The sequence below is a fragment of the Sus scrofa genome, unplaced genomic scaffold (assembly GCF_000003025.6).
Source record: "Sus scrofa isolate TJ Tabasco breed Duroc unplaced genomic scaffold, Sscrofa11.1 Contig1537, whole genome shotgun sequence".
NCBI lineage: Eukaryota > Metazoa > Chordata > Mammalia > Artiodactyla > Suidae > Sus > Sus scrofa.
In genome coordinates, this window is record NW_018084901.1 from 754337 (window position 1) to 774986 (window position 20650).

Here is a 20650-nt window from a genome sequence, read left to right on the forward strand (position 1 = left end):
GCCACAGCAACACAGGATCTGAGCCGCATCTGCGACCCACACCACAGCTCACGGCAACGCCGGGTCCTTCACCCACTGAGCAAGGGCAGGGATCGAACCGGCAACCTCACGGTTCCTAGTCGGATTCGTTAACCATTGTGCCACGACGGGAACTCCAGCACCCTTTATATCAAGGGGGCCTTTGCGGGTCTTTCCTTGGGTGCTGAGGCCCGAAGATCTTCCTCCCCAGCTCGGGCTTCCCGCCCAGCCCGCGGGCCGTCTTGGGAGCTGAGAGGGAATCACCTCCCCTTGGCGGGGAGGATGCGCTGGGGCAGGAAAGGTCACAGACGCAGGACACAGCGGAGGGGTGGGGGGGACCCTCATTCCCCTTGACCACCCCAGAGGGAGTCAGGGCGGGAGGGCCCGGAGAGATCCTGTTGCAAAAACAGGAACCTCGGGAGGTTGATTAAAAAAAAAAAAAACAACCGTCTGAACGCTTCCTGTCCCCCAGAAGATAACGCTGCAGTGGCCACACATACGGGGGAGACTCAGCTGATAGAAGATAAAGGATTTCTCCAGACGCTGACCTACGGAAGACCAGTGACACAGAAAAGCCAAACGAGAGCATTTCGGTGCAGAGGGCACGTCTCAGCGAGCAGGCTCCTTCTTGTGGTCGCCCCGAAATCCCACCTCTCGGAAGGCGCCCCCTCCCCCGGGCCCCTCTGCTCTGTGCCTTCATCCCACAGAGCCTTCAGGCCCTGCCCAACCCCGCTCACCAGCTGGACCAGGCTCTGCCCTCAAGAGCCCCCCGAAACGGTCCGAGGAAGATCCCCACATTTGGCCGACAGGTAGGTTGACCTTGCCCATCTTCAGGGCTGTCGCTTTGGCTGAATCCGGTGGCGGCACTGGTTTGGGATGGGACAGAAGGCGGCATCACTCGAGGGCAGGAGAAGGGACTCAGCCTCTGGGGAAGCTGGTTTCCGCATGGCTGTACACAGTCTTGGGCGGACGTGGCAGGGTGTCCGTGTTGAGGGGACCCGGCCACTGTGTGCCCTGCATCTCTGTGCTGTGTCATGTCTACAAGTGACATGTTTCCTTTGGGGTGTTTCTAAGCAGTAACTTCATCAAGGGTTTGTATCAGACGCCCGCCTGCGCCAGACAGATGCCACCCCCCAAACCCCGGACTTGGGGACTCTGATCCATGGGTCTGACTCAGGGACCTTTTCCCCAGCTCTGGTGACACCCAGAAAAGCATGGCATCTCACCTGGGAAGGCCAGGAGTGATGGCACCGTCACTCCATCCTCATAAAACTAACACAATGGGCGACTCATGTTGTGTTCAGAATCTGGGAAATCTTTCGTGCCTTTGCTGGAAAGCCTCCGGGGGCCACCAGAAGGTAGCTGGTGGCTGGATATTGGAGAGGCGTCTTTGGGAGCCTAAGATGGAATACAAGCCTCAGTTATCTCCCTGCCTCCTTGAGCCACGGTTCCATGGCAACGGGGTTCCAAGGCACGTATACAACCTATGCCATGACTTGCAGCAACACCTGACCCTGAACCTACTGACGGAGGCCAGGGATCCAACCCGCATCTTCATGGATACTAGCTGGGTTCGTAACCCGCGGAGCTGCTCCCCTTGGCCAGCTCTTGATGCTGAGATCCAATGGTCTCCCTACACCATTTACTTCCCGAAAGACACGGACCATCCTCAGCCACCCGCTCCACCAAAACTGTGCCAAGGTCACTCCTGACCTGGCTCCTGGTTTCCCTGTAGGCTTCCAGCTCACCTGGCCTCACAGTGGCTTCATCCAGGTGCAGCCTCACCTCCCAAGGCTTCTTGCCCCTCAGTTTCTGCAACACAGGCAGCTCTCTGGCTCCCCTGGGCCACCCAGATCATTCCCAGGCAAGTCTCCTCACCCCAAGGCCACTGACAGAGGAGACCTTCCAAAGCCCCCCTCAGTTTCTGCAACACAGGCAGCTCTCTGGCTCCCCTGGGCCACCCAGGTCATTCCCAGGCCAGTCTCCTCACCCCAAGGCCACTGACAGAGGAGACCTTCCAAAGCCCTGGTTCTTCCCCTAGCGTGGTGCTGGGGGTGTCCCTACCTGAAAGGGCCTTTGCGAGTAGAAGAAAAAGGCAGAACCAATGCGTTTGGCTCAGGGCCAGACAGAGTTGCCTCATGCCCCAACGTGGCTGCTGTGGACCAGCATGCTCATCATACATCCCTTTTTCTTTTCACTGGAGGCCTCTCCTGCCCCTTAGGGGCCACTTAGGAGAATATCAGCTTAACATAATCCTGATACCAACTCAGGCATTCTCAGTGGATCTCCGCATGTAGGAATGTGCACAAAAGATGGCCCATGATAGTGGGCCAGGGGAAAAAATTTGGGGGGGGGTGTTGGCACCCAGAAAATGTTTCTTTAATCCAAGTTTGCTTCGAGTTGGCATCATGAATATATGTTAAACTTGCTAATGCCTTGGAGGGAGTTTCAAGCAGAATTTAAAAGGGGACTGATTTTACCTGATGCCTCAAGGGTGTAGGAGGATAGTAACCACACTAAGCTCTGATGGGATATTTGTAGACCAAATAGGACCTCATGAACCACCTAAGAACCCTGTAGAGGAGCAGGAGAGGTGAGGCTCCCAGGGAAAAAAGAAAGGGATGTGTGATGAGGATACCGGTTCACAGCAGCCTCTCTGGGCTGTGAGGTAACTGTCTGTCCCTGAGCCAAGTGCCTTGGGCCTAACCTTTTCCTCTACTCACAGAGGCTCCGACAGATAGATTCTGATTCCTGGGGACTCCCCCGGGGGTTGTGCTAAGAAGAAAGGGCGCCTTCCTTGGTTGAAATCAGACGTCCTGAGCTGCTGTCTCTTCTTTGGCTGTTTAGGTCCAGCTGTGGGGCTGCGGCATGGTGAGCCCGTTGAATTTTGTAAGCCTCCTGGTGCTCGTGAACTCAGCATGCTTTGTAGACTCACAATTGGGTAAGTGTCGGCCAGTCCTTGAATGCTGGCATCTGTGACGTGGTGGGGCTGCGGCACCCCTAAGGCTTGAAAGGGGCAAAGGTGGGGGAGGGGCACAATAGGGGAAGGGGACGAAAGGGTACCCACCATTAGGACTGAAATAAGCTACGAAGATATGCTGCCTAGCACAGGGAATATAGCTAATATTTTGTAGCTATAAATGGAATATAACCTTAAAAAATTAGGATTTGCTATAGGGTACATCTGCAACTTTTATAATACTCTACATCGACCATACTTCAATAAGACACTCAATTTAGGGAATTCCCACTGTGGCTCAGCAGGTTAAGAACATAGATAGTATCTATGAAGATTGGGGTTTGATCCCCGGCTTTGCTCAGTGGGTGAAGGATCTGGCCTTGCAGTGAGCTTTGGTGTAGGTTGCAGGCCCCTCTCATATACCACGTTGCTGTGGCCATGGCCTAGGCCAGCAGCTGCAGCTCCAATGCAACACCCAGCCTGGAAACTTCCATATGCCGTGGGTGTGACCCTAAAAAGAAAAAAAAAATTTCCAATGTAATTAAATGGCTAATTAGGCCAAATTGGCCTTGATAAAGGAAGAAACAAAACAAAAAGCAAACAAACAAACACAGACCCAACCGTGATACCTGCAAAACATCTCCCCTCAGCTGTAATTATGATGTCGCCTGGGGGCAGGAGTGGGAGGGGGGAACTGACTCTCGTTAACTGTTCTTTTTCTTTTTTTTAAATTACAGCACAGAAGGAATCTCCTATTATAAATACGAAACTAGATAAAAGGAAAAAAATCTTAACCTGGAATTCCAGGAGAAACGTGACTCAGCAAGAATGTATAATTGACATCCCATTCGAGGATCCCATCAGACCAACCGTAGAGGTGGCTGCTCATGGGTCATGCCCTGTGGCTTTGCTTCTAGACAGCTTAAACTTTCCTGAAAAAATGTGTCTTGAGCCTCCCATTCCTAATGTTCTCGTGGGGGAGGAGAACACATTTTCCATCCTCTTAGGTTCAGTGACGGGGTCTGCAAATTAAGTGCACAAAGGGCAGATCAGCAGGAGAAGAGGCATTCTGCTTTGTTCCTATGTGTAATTTTGACACCCATGAAGCTTTACAGAAAAGAGGGGAAAACCCAAAGAAGTGATCAGACCAGGGAGTTTCGGTGTCATTCTGACAAAGGGCAACACTTTTTGAAGACAGGAGGAAACAAAAGGAAAGATGTTTGCTCTGAGGGCTGGTAAATTACGGGAAAGGACTGCTACCTATGTGGGGAAACTAAGGGACGATAAAGGTTCTTTGATAAGATCTTCCTGCGGGGGCTCTCCGTCTAAGTTACACAGGCCACTCTCCACAGGCCAGGGCGGTGTTTTTACCACCTTCCCAAAGGGCAGCCTATGCCTGCTTTCACGCAGAGAAGGGGCGTTAGCAAACTCGTCCTGCAGTTGTTGATTCTCACTGCCTCCTTCAGTTGAAAATAATCCGAAGGAGGGAGAAGCCAATTCTGCCTTTTTTTTTTTTTTAAATGAGGAAGTAAAGGATTTTTTGCAGACTCGGAATTTTGGCTCAGATGTGGGTTTTCCGTGAGGCTGAATTTGAGATGAGCCCGAGACAGCAGGTCTCGGCTTCCAGGGAGGGACAGGCCGTGCCTGGGTCTAGCAGCCACTCACGGGGTCCCTCAGAGTTATACATTTTTTTTTCTTTTTCTTTTTAGGGTCACACTGGCGACATACGGAGGGTCCCAAGGCTCGGGGTCAAATGGAAGCTGCACTTGCCTCTACCACAATCCGAGCCACATCTGCGACCTACACCACAGCTCACAGCCATGCCAGATCCTTAACCCACTGAGCGAGGCCAGGGATTGAACCTGGGTCCTCATGGATTCGAGTCGGGTTTGTTACCGCTGAACCACGATGGGAACTCCCACATTCTTTTTCATGTTTAAAAATATTGAATCACTATGTCATACACCTGAAACTTGCATCATAGAGTGAGTGCATCAGCTGTACCTCGATCAAAAGGAGGGGTTTTGGTCAGAGGCCCCCTGCCTCCTGCAATGGTCTCGGGATTGTGTGTCGGGCCAAGGAGCCTGAAGCTCAGGTGGCGTATTTACCCTTGGCTCCGCCTCTTCCAGGTCTCCGACGACAACTCCTACGCCTGCACCTTTGTCAACCACTTGGTGCACAGGGGGGCCAACCTGACCGTGAATGTCACCGCAGATGGGCAGGTGTACCAGGAGTTCCTGACCATTCCCAACCCAGGTGACCGCGCCCCCCCACGGCTTCCTCCCGTTCGTGGCACCCATGGGTCCGGCGGGGCGCAGGTGCTGGCGGGGCCGCCGTGAGGGTCTGTGGCTGTCTTTCCAGGCAAAGAAGGTTCCGGAGGCACAAACCTGTCCTGTCTTATCTACAACATCCGCTTCATGAACTGCAGCTGGATGCCGGGCCCAGCCGCACCGGCCGACGTCAGCTACCACCTCTACATGTGGGCATCCCTGTAAGCCGTGCCCGGGAGCGGGGGCCTCGCTGGGGGTGGGAGCGTTACCTGCCGAATGAGCCACAGCCCAGACACGCTTCCTCCGGGTCCAGGGGCATCTCTCTAAAGGCTCCCCCAAATCCCAGAGGAAAACGCCCGTGTCCCGGTCACCTTCAGCGGGCTCCCGGCGCCAAGCTGTCCACCCTCCCCCAGTCGGAAAGTGTCAGGAAATTAGCAATTTAATCTTTTTTTTTTTCTTCTTGCCCATGGCATGCAGAAGCTCCTTGGCCAGTGAACAAACCCGCCCCACAGCAGTGACAGTGCCAGATCCTTAATCTACGAGGCCACCACGGAACTCCTATTTTTAGTTCTTTGTTTTGCTTTTTCTTTTTTTTTCCTGTTAGGGCCACACCTGCAGCATATGGAGGTTCCCAGGCTAGGGGCTGAGTCAGAGCTGCAGCTGGTGGCCTATAGCACAGCCACAGCAACGCCAGATCCGAGCTGTATCTGCGACCTACATCACAGCTCGTGACAACGCTGGACCCTTGACCCACCCAGTGAGCGAGGCCAGGGGTCAAACCTGCATCCTCATGGATGCTGTACTGGGCTGTTAACCCACTGGGCCCAGCATGGGAACTCCCTCCCTGATGCCCGTCTTGCAATCGCAGTCATGGCAACGTGTCAGAATGCAGCTGGTACATCCTTGATTCCACGGGGACGCGGGTGGGCTGCCACTTCGAGAACCTCGACGAGCCCCACAACACGGACAATTACTTCTTCCTGCTGAACGGCACCAGCAACGAGACCGCCATCCAATTTCTGGACTCGATTCCCTTTGTAGGCAAGGATATAGGTAAGACAGTGGCCTCCTCTGGCAGTATTCTGCCCCTTCTGCGAGTCGCCCGATGTGTGGACCATGTGCTGGGTCCCACACTGGCCTCGGCAAGATGCAGCATCTAGATTTAGGCTCTGGGAAAGACGCACACAGGGAGCTAGGCTGCTCCTAGCTGTCCCTTGGGGTGGGACGCCTGCATTTTTGGCACCCGTGAAACATGCAAGGTACAAGGGATTCATGTTTTTGGTGATCACAAGTTCTAGAAACACCTCGCCAACCCCGAATTAGTAACTACTGATTCCTGGCTGCTCGGGGAAACACAGGGTTAGCCTCCGGTCACAACATTTTCATCAGCTTATCCAATGCATGGATTCTTCCACCATAAGGCAGGTCGCAGCCTTCCTGTGCTTAGGACTGATAGGAAAAAAAAAGTTTCCTCTACCCTCTTATGTGCAGTGAAAGGGGCATGCAAATTAAATTGGCAATGGATCAACAGAAGAAAAGCCTGCAAGTTTAATTTTAATTTCTACTGGCATGGGCGGGGGTCCACAGAAATGAAATAACAGTAACACCCCTCACGAGTGGTTAGACTCAGGGATGTACATGCTATTTTAATAAAGAGTGATACATTGCGAAGACGGGATCAGACAAAGGGAAGGGAATTTGAGCTTCTGGAGGTGATAAAATGCATGTGTACACTCAGGGAAGATAAGGGTTATTTTCGTAACGTTTATGCAGATTCATCTCAGTGCTGATTTTTCCATCGTTTTCACAGTCGCTAAGCTTCCCCGGGAGTTCTTCTGAGGCACAGTGGGTTAACGATCCGGCGTTGCCATTGCAATGGCTCGGGCGGCAGCTGCGGCTCAGGTCCCATCCCTGGCCTGGGCTCTTCCACATGCCACTGGTGTAGCCAAAGGGGAAAAAAAAAAAAAAACAAGCTTTCCCAGAGAGAGAACTCATGGAAGCCCTCATTGCTCAGGAGTTTCTGCTTTTAGTCAGATAAAGGCAGTTTGGGAATGAGTTCTTTCTGTACGTGTTGCTTCTCAGTTGCCTTCAGGCATAAATAACCCTCATGCCAAAGTGTCATTTTTTTTTTTCCTTTTTAGGGCCTCACCCAGAACATATGGAGGTTCCCAGGCTAGGGGTCGACATGGAGCTGCAGGTGCCAGCCTACGCCACAGCGACAGCAATGCGGGATCCTTAACCCACCGAGTCAGGCCAGGGATCAAACCCACTTCCCATGGATACTAGTTGGGTTCTTAACCCGCTGAGCCACAACAGGAACTCCCAAAGTGTCCTATGTGGGGGGGACACTCTGGTGCCTTTCAGGAGCACCAGACAGAATTTGAGTGCTGTGCTTGGGGGGATGTTTATAACGGTGACACGGGCGACGCAAAGCACAGAAGCGTGGGAAACGCGGTACCCGACCAGCCATGGAAAGAGCACCTGTGTGCCGTCTGAGCTGCGGAACCTCCGCTGGGGACACCCCTGTTGGGCGACTCCCATTTCATGCCACCTTCTGGAAAATAACTGCTGAAGCTCCGCGGGTGCTGATCTGGGGGTTCCAGGCTGTGTTTGAGGCGCAGGCGAATTTTCAGATTTGGACTCCGCAAATAAACCAGACATGCTCGGTAGCAAAGGCGCCGTCTCCCGGCTGAGCCGCGTCCACCAGACTTGAGGCCTGGAAGGGCCCTGGGGTCTTTGAGATCTGAGCATGGGAACAGGGGCCACTGCCCCCTACTTGTCCGTGGACCTCCTGTCCTGAGCTTGGGTGACCCTCCCCGTGGCTTCTCATCTGCGTTTGGGTCTCCTCTTCCGTCTCTTAGAAGGACACTGCCATCTGCAGTCCCTGGCAGAGGAGGGGCTCTCAGAAGCCGACTTCTGGGAGTCTTTCCATCCTCAAAACGCCCAGGTCCAGCCCACCCGGAGTGCCAGTTGGCGTGTCTTCCTTAGGCTGGGCACGCAGGTGACTCCCCTGAGACCTCCACGTAAACGCCAGCCAACCTCCGTCCCGTGGGTCATAGGAAGTCCCGGAGGCCGACGTCTCTGCCCGGATCCCGGCCATTCCACGACCTGGAGGCAGAGGCTGGGGCTCGGCCAGGACAGGCGCTTGCAGCAGGGAGGGGACAGCCCGGGTCTCGGGCCTGGCGCGCCCGTCGCCTTCTCTTCCAGGATCGACGGGGATGCTTCTGCAGGGTCCCAGGTCATGGACGCCTCCGCCTCGTAGATGTCTCACCTGAGGCCTCTTTGCATTTCTTCTCAGAAAAGTATAACCCACCAGCCAATGTCTCGGTCACCTACAATGTGTCCTATTACATCATACGGTGGGACAACCCCAAGATCCGATTCCACCTTTCCCATCACATCCTGTGCTACGAAGTGGACGTGCAGAGAAAGGTTCAGGCCCCGAGCGTCCTGCCTTCTGCGCTCCCCCTTGGAGCGGAAGCCTCACGCATGAGAAGCTAACGCTTGGCTCCAAAAGTCTGTGCTGTGTTTGTACCTTTACTGTCTCTTTGTCCTGAAAATGCTGTTCCTTCTTTTTCTTTCTTTTTTTTTTTTTTTTTTTAGAGCAGCACCTGCAGCCGATGGAAGTTCCCAGGCAAGGGGTTGCATTGGAGCTGTGCCCACAGCCATGTGGGATCCTTAACCCGCTGAGCGAGGCCAGGGATCAAACCTACATCCTCATGGATACCAGTCGGGTTTATTAACCACGGAGCCACGATCGGAACTCCCGCTCTTTTCTTTATTCTTGATTTTTTTAATTAAAAAAAAAATCCCCCTTACGCTTATAATAAGCTTCGTGCCACCCCTGGGTTGGGAGGGGCTCTGTTTGAAGATGGAGAAAGCCCCTCATCGTCTTCCCCTTCTCTTTTCAGGGCAGCGTCTCCAAGGGGGAACCCGTGAGTATCTCCCCCTCTGTGCATCCCACAGCTCTCGGTGGGCAGCACAGCTCCGCTCAGCCTGGGCCCCCCTCTGCCCCTTTAGCAGATGGTCCACAGGTTTGCCTCCCACGGAGAGGCCCCCTGTGGATGGAGAGGTATCCATTGTCCACAAGGACACCCCTGAGCTGTCCAGGGACCGCCGTGCTGTCCCCAGGGTGGGAGAAAAAGTGACAGCTGGGGTCCCCGGAGCAGCACGGCGTCGCATCCACGGGCGTCCGAGTCCAGTTGCTGCCTCCTCGTCCTCTGTGGAATCAGAACAATCCCGACCCACTTCCCACGGGCGTGAGGACCTGCCCACCACATGTCAGAGACTCATAGCTGTGACCCCAGGTGGGGACCGGCTCCACCTGCAGATGCCGAAGCCCCTTAAGGGACTCCCCCCCACCCCGGCCCGCCCCCAGCAGGAGACACGGAAAGGTCACCTTCCTGCCAAGGTCGCAGCCCTGCCTCCCCCCTGCACACAGCCCAGCGTTTGTCACCACCGCCCGTGACCCTGGCTCTGTATGTCTTCGAAAGGTTTTCCAAAGAGGAGAAGACGAAAATAAGTACCTGCTGCCAGGCGCCACTGTGACGGGGGAGCACACCCTGCGCGTGCGCGTGAGGCACGCCTACGGGACCATGTGGAGTGACTGGAGCGCCGCCTGCTCTTTCGGTGAGACTCCCGGAAATGCCTGTGGACCCTGACGGGCGGCCGGGACGGAGGGAGATTGAGCCTGTGAATTCTGCTGCCCGAGCCTCCTCCTCTGGCTCTTAGGAGGCCACTGTCCTTGGCTGGAGGGCCCCCCTCATCCAGGAGGACCTCCTCCAGACTCCTCACTCCATCACACCTGCAAAGACCCTGTTTCCCAATAAGGCCCCGTTTTCAGAGTTTAGAGGAGGGGCACATCTTTTGGGGGTCCGCTGAGCCAACTGCAGGGCCCCTCCCAGCCGAGGCCCCAGGGATGGCTTGGGCGGGCCGTCTGATCAAATACACCATCCACAGCGTGTCTGCTTTCCTGCACCCCCTACTCTGACCTTTCTGGGTTCACTATGGGAGGCCTTCCTTGATGCAACCACACGGACACAGGCCGCTCTGGGGTCATCTTGCTGCAACCCCACTGGGGTGTCTCTAAGGCCCCCAGCCCAGGAAAGCCACCCTCCGGGAGCCAGCCAGGCTGTTCACACTTTTCTCCCCCCATGGGGGGCTCTGTCTGCCCTCCAGGGGGCCCTCCTCCTTCATGGGAGAGGCGGGGGCAATCACACAGGGAATGGCCTGGACGTGTGACAGTGAGCATCGCTGGGCATGGCTGGCATGGCTCCTGGCAGGGAGGTGCCCAGAGCTGCCCCCGTGAGCTTTGTGGTCCAGACTCCCTGCATGCCTGCCCCGTAGGACCACAGGAGCCATGGCTGGACCCCCTGGAAGCCAACAGGGCATGAGCTCTAAGTATGCACCTGCTGAATGCCTAAAAGCCATAGGGCTGCCCCACTCTCACCGCAGAGAGGAGGCGCCAAATCCACGTGCGAGCTTCCTTCCTCGTGGGCAGTGGTTCACGCCTCGCAGAACTCTGGAGCCCACCTGTCAAGTCCGAGTTCCCAAGAGAAAGCCTCATTTGCAATTTTTTTTTTAAACACGTTTTATTGAAGTAGAGTTGCCTTACAAGATTGTGATCATTTGTGCTGCACAACAGAGTGATTCACTTCTACATGTGCCCACATCCATTCTTTTTCAGGCTCTTTTCCCACATAGGTGAGCACAGGATGTTGACTAGAATTCTCTGTGCTGCACAGCAAGTCCGTGTTGACCATCCCTTCCACACACAGTGGTGTGCTTGTCTCATTTGCAATTAAAACACAAACAACTCATACACACAACCACCTTCGTTCCAGCCTTGACATTTCACAATTAGACATTCATTCCTTTGGCTATGCAGTACAGTGTTGAGAGTAACTATGTATTAAGAAGGAAGGCATTGTGCGGTATCCACTTTGCCCTGGTGGAAATGTATTTGGTGGGTCCTCTCTCACGAGAGGGAGGGGGCACTGGATGGGGACAATGAGAAGAGGTCGGGTGAGATGGGCATGGGATCCTAGAACAGTGCCAACATTCCCACTTCCCTTGGGTCCCTGTGTCTGAAAGTTCTTTTCTCTTTTGCTCCAGCCCTGCTTCCCCTACCCCGCAGTCTGATAGTGGGGGTGGGGGCACGAAGATGACCCCCTGGTCACTTCTGACCCTCTGCTTGTCTGCCCCATCAGGCTTCCCTGAAAAGGATTTCGGCAGATTCCTTGTCATCCTGGTCGGGCTGCTGGTGGGGGCGGTGGCTTTGTTCAGCATGGGCCTGATGTTTCTCTGTAAAAGGTAACGCCCCACCCACCCACCCACCCCAGACACCATGGTCTGTGCAGGAGGCCGGCCACAAAAGGCCACACGGGGTGGGAGTGGGGGTGTCACCCCATGCACAAGGAACGGCCAGAAATCCAGGCTCAAAAGGCCGATTCGAGGTTGCTGAAGCCAGAGCCGGGGGAACAGCGGACGGCCGGGCTTCTGCCACCTGAGATCACGCCATAATGGGGCCACATATCCACTCCGGTTCTCCTCCCACGGCCGGCGGGTCCTGGGAGAATCTGACCCTCTGTAGGTGTGGGGTCTGCACGCTCCCTGCAAAACTCAGTCACGATTTTATGCCCAGAAGAACGAGCGTTAACATAAGAGCTTTCCAAAAAAAAAAAAAAAAAAAAAGCCTGGAGTTTTTGCAAGGAGCACACAGGTGACCGGATGACAGGTTGGGGACGTCACGTGGCGGAGTGGCCCTGAGCTCGGCACCGGTGAGGCTCTGTCCCCTGCGTCACCATTAGGAAACGGACGCTGGGTGTCCCCTGACTGCCTGACTGGGGACTGCGATGGAGGCCGACTATGGGTCACAGCCACCACACGGGGGCAGCAGCCGAGCACCACGGACCGACCGTTTCTCCAGCTCCAGTTTCCTGGTTTGAGGCACGGGTTGGGGGGGGGGGTGGCCTCCGGCTCAGATGGGGCTGTGGCATCAACTCGCTGAAGATTTAGGCTCTGTGCCCTGTACCGGCTGCCTGATGATGCCTGTGCAGGATATGCCCACCTGGGGTGACCAGAACCAGGCTGCTGCTGGGCAAGCCTGGCGGGATGGGGGCCCATCCCATCTCCAGGGCAAAGCCCCAGGACTGTTTGACACACGGGGACCAAAGTCGGTGATGGAGAGTGTGGGGTGCTAGTGGCGCCTGGGGGTTCCCATCACGATTGCAGCCTCATGGGGACCCTTGTGATAACTCGGGGTATCCTGTGGTTACTTGGGGATTCGTAGCAGGTTCCGGGGCCTTGGGGGACAGTTGAGGGCCCTCGAAAGGGCCCTGGGGTCACACCAGCCTCACCACTGACTTTGAGCAGAGTGGCTGGTGGGATCCTGGGTTTCTCCAGGATGGGACAGGTGCCACGCCTTGGGGACCAGAAGGCCAAGCCAGCCTCTCTTGCCGTCCACATCTTTGGCCCTTTTCCTGCCAGGTTCTCTCTGAAGCAAAAGCTGTTCCCGCCCATCCCGCAGGTGAAGCAGGACCTGGCGAGCTCCTTCATGTCCAACCTGGAGGTGAGTGACACCGGGTGGCTTCTGGTTCTGGCCACCACCTTTGAGAAGCCGGGGTTCGCCTCTTTGGAGGTGGGGCCGGAAGGGTCTCTGCTCGCTGAGGGGGCCCTGGCAAGGGTGGTGGCGGGAGGAGGTGGGGGGTTTGGCCCTCCAGCCGCCTGCACCGCTGAAGCCCCTCCTTCCAAGCCTGCAGCCCAAAAGCCAAAACCCGCAGCAAAGTCGAGGAACCCCAACAATGTGACCTATTTCCGTAGGGCTCCTCTTTGAGTGTGGTTCTCTCTCTCTTTCTTTCCCTCTCCCCCCTCCCCCCCTCCTCTCTCTCCTCCCCCCTCCCCTCCCCCTCTCCCTCTCCCCCCTCCTCGGAATGAAGAGCTGGTCCAACCCGTGTGCTGTCCTCTCTCGCAGACGGCCTGGGACGGGGGCCACCCCGCGCCGGGCTCGCAGGACCCCGAGGACATCCTCACAGTGGAAGAAACGCGGTGCTTTGCCCGCTGAGACCTGGAGGTGCTGGGTCGGGCCCCGCACCCCAGTCCTTACGAAAACGCCGCCGCAGTGGGCCCTCTGCTGCATCAGCGATAGGACTCGGCGCGGGCCCCTCGCCGGCCCCCGCCCCTTGCATGGACTCAGTCTGCAGCCGCCGCCCCGCAGGTTCCCGCGCCCCACCCGCGACCCCGCCCCCCGCCCCCCGGCGCCCGAGGGATGGACCTGGCCCCCAGCTTGGACGCGCCCGGCAGGTGGAAGAGGATGAGTCCCACACACAGCGGTCCAGATTGTCCGCAGCGGCACAGACTTGGGGACAGACAACTCGGGAGTCACCTGTCCGCACTGCGCAGCCCGCCCACAAGGGGGCGAAATAAACACACACGCGATCGGGTGTTAGGGCATCGCAGGGGTTGCCTGTGGGCACAGCTTCGTGGTTCAAGTTCCTGGCGGATGCTGGTCCGCAGAGGAGGAGGGAGAGAGCCCTTGCCCCGCAGATGCGCTTGCCGGGTGTGCATGGCGTGGCCTCTGTGGGTTCCTTTGCTGCTCTGGTTCCTGCGTGTCTTCCCCTTCCAGCAAACTATGCATTTTATCGAGAACCCTTTATGAACGAGGTTATTTAACTTAAGGTTACAATACAGTGGGTCGCCACGAGTTAAGGTGACGCTCCATGTACTGTAAGATGGGGGTGCCATTCCCTGGTGGCTCAGCGGATTGAGGAGCCGGTGTTGTCACTGCTGCGGCTCTGCTGACTGCTGTGGCTCAGGTTCGGTCCTGGCCCGGGAACTTCCGCATGCTGCGGGTGCAGCCAAAAATAAAACAAAAATAAAATAAAATATTGGTTATATGCCCTGGATTGTCCACATCGTAATTGCTATTGAGAGACTCTCCGCAAGGGGGGATTTGGGGGGATGGGAGGGGGGCGTCCCCATGGATGTGAAAATCCTCAGGCAGAAGTTGGGGTGAGGGGTTCCCTTTGATGGCTAAGAACCTGGGATAGTGTCCCTGAGGATGTGGGTTCGATCCCTGGCCTCGCTCCATGGGTTAAGGATCTGGCGATGCCGTGAGCTGTGGTGTAGGTCGCAGGAGTGGCTCGGATCCTGTGTTGCTGTGGCTGTGGTGTAGGCCGGCGGCCGCAGCTCCCATTCGACCCCTAGCCTGGGAACTTCCATGTGCTGCAGGTGTGCCCCTCAAAAGGGAAAAAAAAAAAAAAAAAGCTGTAAGGGGTAGGCAGACGCAGGGCAGATCAGGGATTCTCATCAAGCCATGGACCCCGCGCCCCCGGCCCCCGGCCCCAGCCCCCAGCCCCCAGGCCTGGCGCTGCCCCTGCTCCAGGCTCCACTGGCCCCTCCAGGCTGCCGTTCACCCAGGAGCCAGGGCACTGGCAATTCTGCAAGGACACCTCCTTCTGTCTCAGAAACACTTCCTGGATACGCCGCAGCTCGGTGGAGAGGGGGCAGGGGTGCAGGGGACTCTGGAGGGACCAGAACGTGACACAGGTGCTTCGAAGGCATCGTGCCATCTGGGAGAGCTTCGCAATATTTTCCCCAAATCATTTTTTTTTAAGGAAAGAAGAGCCAAAAAAAGAAAGAAGAGCAGAACATTTTTCTATTGCCCTCCCTCTCTCTGTTTTTTTTTTTTTCTCTCTTTCTTCTTTGACTATTCCTCTCCCTCTCTCTCTGTCTCTCTCTGTCTCTCTTCAGTCTTGATGGTATTTAGCACATTTACAATATTGTACAACCACCACCTCTATCCACTTCTCATCCCCCCCAAGGAGACCCCATTCCCACGAGCTGTCACTCGCCCAGCCCCAGCCCCAGCCCCTGGCACCATGAACCCTCTTCCTTTCCCTGTGGACTTGTCTGTTCTGGACATTTCCTCTCCATGGAATCCCACAGGGTGTGTCCTTCTGCGTCTGGCTTCTCTCACCAGGCATCGTGGGTTCAAGGTCCATCCAGAGGCAGCCTGTGTCCAAGCTCCCCTCCTTTTCACGGCTGCATCGTTGTCCACTGTGTGGAGGGACCCCATTCTGTTTATCCATCCATCCATCATCCATCATCTGTTCATCATCCATCCACCACCCACTCGTCCACCCATCCATCCATCTACCCACCCAACCACCCATCCATCCATCCATCATCCATTCACCCACCCAACCATCCATTCACCCACCCAACCATCCATTCACCCACCCAACCATCCATTCACCCACCCATCCATCCACCCATCTACCCACCCAACCACCCGTCCATCTACCCACCCAACCACCCGTCCATCCATCCATCATCCACTGATGGACGTTTGGGTTGTTTCTTTTCTCTCTCTCTCACTGCCCCCCCACACACACACACACAGCGTTAAAGCTGAGCACATTCATGGAGGAAAATAGTCACCAGTGCCCCCACGGTGGCTGACATCAGGCACCCCCATATCTCAATATGCAGGACGAAGACACCCGCCCTCCCTGCCCTTCCTCCGCCAGGGGCAGAAGGAGGTAAAGGCAGGGGAGGAGAATGGAAACACCTGCTGACAACCACAGCCCTCTGCTGCATCTCTCCACCGGCTCGGCACGTCGTAGCCATCTGGGCTGGGCCACCCCGGGAAGAGGCCGACCTCGCCGCCAGGCCAGGCTCACCGGGGCTGCCCGCCGGGGGTGTGCGGACGTGGGCAGAGACGCCCCTGCAGACGCAGAAAAGGTGCCCGCTTCCCGATTTCCTGGGATGCTGAACCCCATCCGAAGGCAAACCTTCGAAGAAATGGGCATTTCACAAGAGGCGGCAGCTGCTGATGTGATTTCAAAACTTCGAGGGTTGGGCTGGGGCCAAGCTCAGAGGAAAGCTCTTGCGAAAGCCTTGTGGGGCTTTGAGAAGATAGGAAAGGGGAGGCTGTCGATGGGAGGGAAACTCGTTATCACCGTGGACGCAGCGCCTGTGACCCCAAGATACCTCCCCCCAGTGAGCTGCGCCAGGGTGGCGCCGGAGATAACTCGCCGGGGGTTACAGGAGGTTCCCTAGCTCCGGCCGTGACAACCGGTCCCGGGAGAATGGGCTTCTCTTGGGGTCATCAGCTCCAGTGGGTGGTGGGCTTGGCCCCCCGGGAGCTTCTGATGCAGGAGGATGGATGCAAATTAAAAACCAGAAGAGCTCCTTGGTGGTTCAGAGGGTAAAGGACCCGGTGTTGTCAGAGGAGTGACTGGGGTTGCTGTGTGGTGTGGCTTCAATCCCTGGCCCAGGAACACCCACGTGCCAATGGGACATGAATTTGGAGTTGACATCCACCGAGTGCAGGTGTTGAAAGGGGCAGAAAGGCCCCACCCCGTGCAGGCAGCGAGCTTGGGACTAGACATTGGCTGGTTTTCTGAAGCAGTGGCCGCCAGGCCTGGGGACAGCTCTGGGACAACAGGTCTGTTGGTTCCCGCAGGGAGCAGAGGGCACGCCTCACCCTGCCACGTCCAGGGCGCCAGGCCAGCAGGAATCTCAGAACACAGAGTGTCCTTGCCTGGGGGGCAGGGCAGCCCCTGCGGCAGGATGTGTTTCTGCTGGGAAACTTCATCCGGAAAGGCCCTCCTCTCCGGGGAAACCCACAGGCTACCCACAGGGTCACGGACGCCTGGCTCGCCCGACCCCGAGGACGAACGAAGCCAGCCTTGTACCAGGATCTGGCCCCCGAGGGTCTGCCTGTTGGCAGCCCCGCTGTGCTGGAGCCCCAGCGCCATGGGTCTGCCCTGCAGGTTTGCAGAGCTGGGCGTGGGCCAGCGAGGGAGGGCAGTTGAGCTCCCAGCCTCGCTGCCTGGGCCTCCCAGGTGGTGAGGCTGCCCCGGGGGGAGTTGCGGTTTGGGGCAGGGGTGTCTGAGACCCGCCCCCAGCCCTGCTCAAGCCCAAGCTGTGTTTGCTCCCCACCCCCACCCCAAGAGGTGCCCTTTGCAGCCCCAGCCCAGCTTCCCCAGGGCTGTGCTGGGACCGCCTGCTGACCAGCTGCAGAGAACACCGTGCGACGCCCATGGGGTGCGGGGGGCAGGGCAGCAGCTGAGACCCCCCCGCTTCAAGAAAGGAGACCCTCTCTGCAGTTCTGGAGGGGAGACGAGATAAGATTCTCCCCCACAAACAGAGGTTCCCAAGTGCTTCAGACCAGGCAGGGGTCGGGGCTGGAGAAGCTAGAGAACTGGGACTTGGGGCCACCCTGGGGAGGGGGGGCGGCAGCCTGAGGAACTTCAAGGTCTGTCCTCAGGATGGACCAGCTGGACGCAGCTGTGTCCACACCACAGGCCGCAGGGTGACGGGCCAAGATGTCCTGTTACCCCGTCTGACGCTCTCCCGGCAGACGGGCGGTTTGCACACGTTCACACAAGAGACACAAGCTTTTCTCTTCAACGCACGCACACACATACACAGTGTGTCCCCATGGATGCTAATCAGGTTCTTTACCCACTGAGCCATTAGGGGAACTCCTGGGATATGGGTATAATCCCTGGGTACAGGTGTGCTCAGGTGTCACACCGTGGTGCACCTGACAGACATCTAATCGGGTGTGACACGCGGTCCCTTGTGCTGCCGCGGGTTACGGGTCTGGCCTGCCTGTGGCTCTGGAGCAGGTCCCAACAGCAGTGCAGGTGCAGTCCCTGGCCTGGGAACTTCCTCCTGCAGCAGGTGAAGCCAAAACCAAACTGAAGCAAAGACGCACGTACCAAATAGTCCCTTGCTGGAGTCCAGGGGTTGTAGTCATACCCCCATGTGCGTGCATAGACCTCCATGGGGCCTCACGTCAGACTTAATTAATGTACCCCACGGGGCCGGCACCTGAGCACACCTGTACCCTACGATGCTGAGAATAGCCTAGGAGTTCCCGCTGTGGCTCGGCCGGTGAAGACCCTGACTAAATCCGTGAGGATGTGGTTCGATCCCTGGCCTGGCTCCGTGGGTTGAGGATCTGGCGTTGCTGTGGCTGTGGTGTCGACCAGCCACTGCTTGGCCCCTAGCCTGGGAACCTCCACGTGCCGTGAGTGTGGCCTTAAAAAAATAATCATACTACCCTCTGCATAGCTATGCTCTTCCAGAGGTGGTCCTGCAACCATTGCTTTGTACAGTAATCGTCCCAAGTTTATTCAGCCTGTTATTGCAGCGTCATGATGACACGCAGACAAAAGCATCATCCTAAGCCCCTGTAGATACTGCTGGGAGGACGTGACCGGATGCCTGGACGGTAAGGGGCTTAACCCACCCCTTTCCGTTCACTGGCCGATCCCGGCTTTCGGCGGTGACCACCGTTCCTGTTCGTGCTGGAGCTGAAGGCCGCCTGGGAGGGGTGCTCAGCAGCCGTGCTTGCGCGCAGTGACCCAGCTCCCCAGGGAACTGAGCCTCCGAGTCCCGTGGGGGCGTCCCCCGGCTCCACGGACCCCTCCCTATGTGCCTGGGAGCCCGCTTCCCAGAGAGAGCTGCCCGTTGGGGTCCTGATGGGCCCAGGGCCTCGTGCGGCCCCCCGCCGACTGACTGTGAGGGGGACTGAGAGTTTCCAGGGTGGGCGAAGCTCTGCCGGCCCCGCCCGCCTGGTTGCACCAGCTGGGTCTCCAGGGGCTTTGGCCGGGGCCGGGTGCTGGGTCGGGGGCTGCTTTTCTGGTCTCTCTGGGACCAGCTGGGCCGGGCCCGGGCCCCACCCTTCCCATTCCTATTTCTCTGTTTCTGTTCCTCCTTGTCCTTTCCCGGCTCTCCTGGGGTGATGACCCGGGCTGTGTGATGGACTCAGCCTGAGGGAGGAGACAGGCGATGGGGAAACTTAGGACAGGCAGGTGGAGACGGAGCCGGCTCCCCAGGGTGATGGCAGAGCCTGCGGGATCCTGCAGAGGGGGGGGCCCAGGTGACTCACCTGCCTGGGGGCCTCGCTCCCCTGTGCTGGGCGGTGCCCCATCCTCAGCCCTGTCTGCTCCCCTCACTGTGTCCAGAGACCCCCAGACACGAAACCTCAAGTCCTGTCCCTGGTTAGAGGGACTCTGATGGGGCTGGGGGGCAGCCTTCCTAAAACAGACCGGTCACAGCTGGGTCCTTGCGGGTCCTCCCTGACCTGTGGCTACCCACCCAGGGCTCCCATGGGCAAGGGTCCTGGGGTTTGTGCTGCACTGCTGGGGTCCTTCCAGGCTGGGTCTCCCCACAGAGAGTTAGGGCACCGCTTTCTCGGGTCTGCAGAGCCTGAAGGCTCTGTGATGCTCTCCCTTTGTCTCTTCACTGTTTTATGAGGATTTGGGGCATGTGGGGCAGGGAGAGAGGAAAGACAGAGCTGGAGGGAGGGAGGAGAGAAGGGAAAGAAGGAAGGAAGGAAGGAAGGAAGGAAGGAAGAAAGAAAGAAAGGAAGAAAGGAAGAAAGAAAGAAAGAAAGAAAGAAAGAAAGAAAGAAAGAAAGAAAGAAAGAAAGAAAGATAGAAAGGAAAGAAGGAAGGAAGGAAGAGAGAGATGGAAGGAAGGAAGAGAGAGATGGAAGGACGGATGAACCAGAAGCCCCTGCCATCTGATGCTGGGACCCTGTGCAGGCTGTCGTCTACACCGTGCGTGTCCATCCAACTCCCTTGTTCCAGCCACACCCCCCTTATCAGAGTCCTGAGCTGTGGGAGAGTGGGCGCGTGTTGTAACAGGGGGGCGACCTCTGAGGTCACTTCGGCCTCCTTATCTCTCAACAGCCCCACTTCTGCAGAAACTGCCTGCTTCCTCCGTCCCCTGTCCCCCACCGTCCCCTGTCCCCCCGCCCTGGTCCTTCACTGGCCGGCCTCTGCCCGGCCTGCCCTCCGCCTCCCAGCCTCTCACCTGCTGTCTGTGCCCCCGTGGGCTTCCCCTCCCCCGAGACTCAGGCATCAGAGGCCACCTGCAAACGGCTCCCCCACAGCATCGGGAGCGTGCTGCCCAGGAGAGGGGTCGGCTGGAGGCGACCCCATGGGCGAAGTCCACTCTGGACGGACGGTTAGTCCTCAGCTTTGTCACCTGTTTCCCCCCCATCTGCTTGGAAGCCCCCCCTGTCATCCTGCTTCCAACTCAGACCCAGAGGGACCAGGAGACAAGAGGCGTCCACCAACTGGTCATTGCCCATCATGCATTTCGGAATCACCCCAATTCTTAGCAAGATGCTCATCACTCCTGACGAGGGAAGGGGGGTCTGGTCCTTCCTTTGGGGGACACAGCTTTCATCTCCCAGTGGGCGTGTCAGCCACCAAGACACATGCTCCGTGGCAGGTGGGTGATCCTAACAAAAGACCCCAAACTGGTGACTTAAAACCACGAGAGGTCACCCTGCCCCATCCTGGGGACCAGACGTCCCAGGGCCATGCTCCCTCCAGAGGCTCCAGGGGAGGGTCCTTCCTGCCTCTCCAGCACCTGG

At 57.2% G+C, this 20650-nt stretch overlaps 1 protein-coding gene across 2 annotated transcripts; it reads left to right on the forward strand.

Annotated features, from left to right (window-relative positions):
- The first annotated feature begins 425 nt into the window (after positions 1-425).
- LOC102161330 (granulocyte-macrophage colony-stimulating factor receptor subunit alpha) lies at positions 426-14139 on the forward strand. Of its 2 annotated transcripts, XM_021081394.1 has the most exons (12): positions 426-827; positions 2866-2959; positions 3715-3854; positions 5107-5233; positions 5339-5468; positions 6116-6300; positions 8546-8679; positions 9159-9182; positions 9741-9876; positions 11457-11559; positions 12736-12817; positions 13220-14139. In XM_021081394.1, exons 2-12 carry the CDS (start codon positions 2887-2889, stop codon positions 13307-13309), a joined length of 1224 nt encoding a protein of 407 aa, XP_020937053.1. In that variant the 5' UTR covers positions 426-827; positions 2866-2886; the 3' UTR covers positions 13310-14139. The 2 variants fall into 2 exon arrangements, with proteins under 2 accessions (XP_020937053.1, XP_020937054.1); XM_021081395.1 differs by lacking the exons at positions 426-827; positions 3715-3854.
- Positions 14140-20650: the final 6511 nt, after the last annotated feature.

Excerpts from the sequence above, each read along its gene's own strand:
- LOC102161330 (XM_021081394.1), top strand. The coding sequence starts at position 2,887 with ATGGTGAGCCCGTTGAATTTTGTAAGCCTCCTGGTGCTCGTGAACTCA. Across the intron at positions 3,855-5,106 it reads CCATCAGACCAACCGTAGAG|GTCTCCGACGACAACTCCTA; the intron begins GTGGCTGCTCAT and ends CGCCTCTTCCAG. Across the intron at positions 12,818-13,219 it reads CCTTCATGTCCAACCTGGAG|ACGGCCTGGGACGGGGGCCA; the intron begins GTGAGTGACACC and ends CCTCTCTCGCAG.